The 3,185-nt window shown below is 46.8% G+C and overlaps 1 protein-coding gene across 1 annotated transcript in view; it reads left to right on the forward strand.

Moving 5' to 3' along the window:
• The window catches only part of LOC111671160 (sodium channel protein type 2 subunit alpha-like), a gene marked incomplete at its 3' end in the record, with an annotated part of 101,925 nt that overhangs the window by 54,033 nt on the left and 44,707 nt on the right, over nucleotides 1-3,185 (forward strand). The window contains exon 15 of the mRNA XM_087179818.1: nucleotides 1,085-1,323. Within this exon, the coding sequence (XP_087035944.1) occupies nucleotides 1,085-1,323 (239 nt within the window). The remainder of the gene's footprint in view (nucleotides 1-1,084; nucleotides 1,324-3,185) is intronic.

A 3,185-nucleotide genomic window follows, 5' to 3' on the forward strand; every position in this document is an offset into this window, starting at 1 on the left:
TGAATTTGATTTTTGGGTTCATATCTGTCCAAAGCTGCATTCATGTGTGTTCTAAGCGTGTGAGTGTGTGTGTGTGTGTGTGTGTGTGTGTGTGTGTGTGTGTGTGTGAGTGTGTGTGAGTGTGTGTGTGTGTGTGTGTGTGTTGGTAGGTCTGCTGAGTCACTGTCTCCCCCCTCGGCAGTGGCTGCTCTTAGAGAACAGATCATTATACAGGGAAATACAAAAATCCACTGCTGTCCTCCGTCCGTCTGTGCACCCTTCACTCCCTCCTTCCCTCCTTCCCTTCTCTCCTCCCTTTATTCCTTCCTTCCTTTCCTTTTCCTCCGTGTGTTGGTTTGTTGTTGATGTCGTTATCTTGTAGTTTAATATAAAGGAGAGCTGAGTGGAACGGGTGGAGTAGTATTTCTCTAAGTGGGTCACTGCTCCATCGAGAGGTCAATAAATACTATTACACTATAATAACACGATAAATGTAAAACAGCTTTGATTCTTATGGAGGACGAGCGGGTGCAGGGAGGCGGCAGTGACGGGGCGTTTGTTTGGCGTGGACGTGAGTCACGTGACCTCGACTCAGGCGTCGACCTTTTCACTCAGAAAGAGTCGGAATATCCTGCAGAATCAAAGATTAAAAATGATCCTGCAGAAAAAAGCAAATCAAGTCTTTGAATCTGACCTTGAATCGATCCAGCGGCAGCCAATCAGGCGGCAGGAAGCAGCTCCAGCTCTCTCCTTACTCTCTGTAAAGGTTTGGTTCATGGACAAAGTCTTTATTTTATTCTGATATTTATTTATTTGTTTGTTTGTTTGTTTTTATTTGGTGAAACAAGACAAAGACAAATAAAGTGATAACATGATGTAACATGCAAGGGAAAAAATATAAGGTGTTCGTATTCATTTATCTTTCCTACCAGGCAGAGAACACTTGGGGGTAGGTGGGAGGGTGGGAGAAGCAGGACCAGATTTTCCCCCCCGCCCCCTTTTACAAATCCGAATCCAACCCACTTGCTCCCCCTGTCTCTCATTATCTGTCGTGTACTTTACTGTCCTCTTGTCCTCTTGTCCTCTTCTGTCCTGGGCCGTGCAGAACTGGAGGAGTCCAATAAGAAATGCCACCCCTGCTGGTACGTCTTCGCCCACCGTTACCTGGTGTGGGAGTGCTGCCCCTGGTGGCTGAGGGTGAAGCAGCTGGTGAAGATCATGGTGATGGACCCCTTCCTGGACCTGGCCATCACCGTCTGCATCGTCCTCAACACGCTCTTCATGGCCATGGAGCACTACCCCATGACCGACGAGTTCAACGGCATGCTCAGCATCGGAAACCTGGTGAGTGGGATGGATGATGATGATGATGATGATGGATGATGGATGGAGCATTAATGGAAATGTTCCCTTTCCCTCAGAAGACCTGGTTCTGTCGTACCCCCCTAAGTCTTGGGTCTGTGTCTCAATATTAATACTCAAGTGAATCCAAGTGGAGTCAAAAACCATCTCAGTGTAGTTTTACATCTCCTCTCTCAGGCTTCTCTCTGCAGCTCTAGTAACAACAGGTCAGTGAGCCAATCAGAAGAGAGGAGGCTCTGAGCCGCTCTTCTGATTGGCTTACTGTTTTCTGAGTGATCCAATAAAAATAAAGCAGATTTCAGGTAAAAACACTCAGAGAAACCAAATCCTGCAAGGTTTGGATGGTGGGTCCAGGTGGGCGGGGCTTGGTGACTGCTTTGTTGTGACATCACAAAGTTCCAGAAGTCCTGACGGCTGGTTTTAAGGCTCAGTTTCTGAATACAGGCTGTGTGCATTTCTCTGTGGACTGAGGCTTTGATACTTTCACAGTATTAATATAGAAGCTAGAGCTGATCTATAATCACACTACACATGGACACACACCTTTACACTGGAGGGGCTTTAACACTGTGTAATTAGATTTATTAATTAGATCTTCTCATGGTTCACTGAACATCAAACTTCCTCTTTTTCCCAATAAACTGTGTTTAGTATCATTCATACTGCAGCTGTGTGGAGCATCTGAAAATAACAAGATATTACAATCAGCCGAGACATTTAATGACAAAGTAATAAGACTTTAAATTAAAACAGGTCAGTTAACATTAAACAGTTAACACATATCAAGTCTCTCTGTCCCATGTGATGTGTCCTCCTGAAAAAGACAGACTTGAACCAGGTTCATCGTATCCGGGATCCGATCTTACAAACTCTCCTGGAGGAGCCGAGTCGCAGACAGATTTCTTTGCTTTTGAGAAAAAAACAAAGCGAGTGTTTCGTTGTTCTGTCTGTGAGAAGACGAGCGAGCGGAGGTTCGTATCGGAGCTGACAGAAACGGGTCGGATGGCTTTAAACCACCGTGACTAACTCCAGTGTTTGACCCTGCAGCTGAGCTGATGATCTGACAGGAGCTGATAGGTTGATGCAATATGGTAATTGGTTCACCCGAGGTGTGAAAGGCCCGCGGCCAAAATCACCATGTTGATCACACCTGCCCACACACACACACACACACACACACACACACACACACACACACACACACACACACACACACACACTGGTGAGTGTTCAGCGATGTCAGGTTTCCTCAGCTCAGGCTCCCGGCAGCTGTGTGGGGCAGAGGATGGTAATAAAGTTTATAAGTAGAAACAGGGGCTTCAGGTCGGCCTGCAGCGGAGGTGCTCACTCACTGGAGCTGGGCCCAGAGGTGGGCCGCCGCGGAGCATCACCTGGGTCCGGATCGAGAGGCTTTTATCGACCCCATGACGTCCCAGTTTTCACTTAAGGTGGACATTGTGGGACATTGGCATAAAGTCTTTTCTTGTTCCTTCAGCTGATATTTTACTTTGAAAGTCCATCAGGAAGTCAAACATCAGCATGGTGGACAGAGGGATCAGGGTTAGACACTGTGTCCCTCAGATGTTGGCGTCTCCTCGGCTGCAGTTTGATGTCGACATAAACGTCTTCGCCGCTCAGTTCTTTATAGGATAAAACCTCTAATCCTCACAGATGTTTACATAGCATTTACTTAACCTTCCTGATGGTGTGTGTGTGTGTGTGTGTGTGTGTTATGTAAGGTAGTATGTGGAGGATCATGTCAGGACATCACTGTGCTGACAGAATCAATGTCAGCTAATGCCTCCACTGTGTTGTTGTTGCTCTTCAGCTTCACCCCCCCCCCT

This window comes from Seriola lalandi, unplaced genomic scaffold, assembly GCF_002814215.2.
Source record: "Seriola lalandi dorsalis isolate HSWRI2012SDOR001 ecotype SW California unplaced genomic scaffold, Sedor1 jcf7180002054870, whole genome shotgun sequence".
Taxonomy (NCBI): domain Eukaryota; kingdom Metazoa; phylum Chordata; class Actinopteri; order Carangiformes; family Carangidae; genus Seriola; species Seriola lalandi.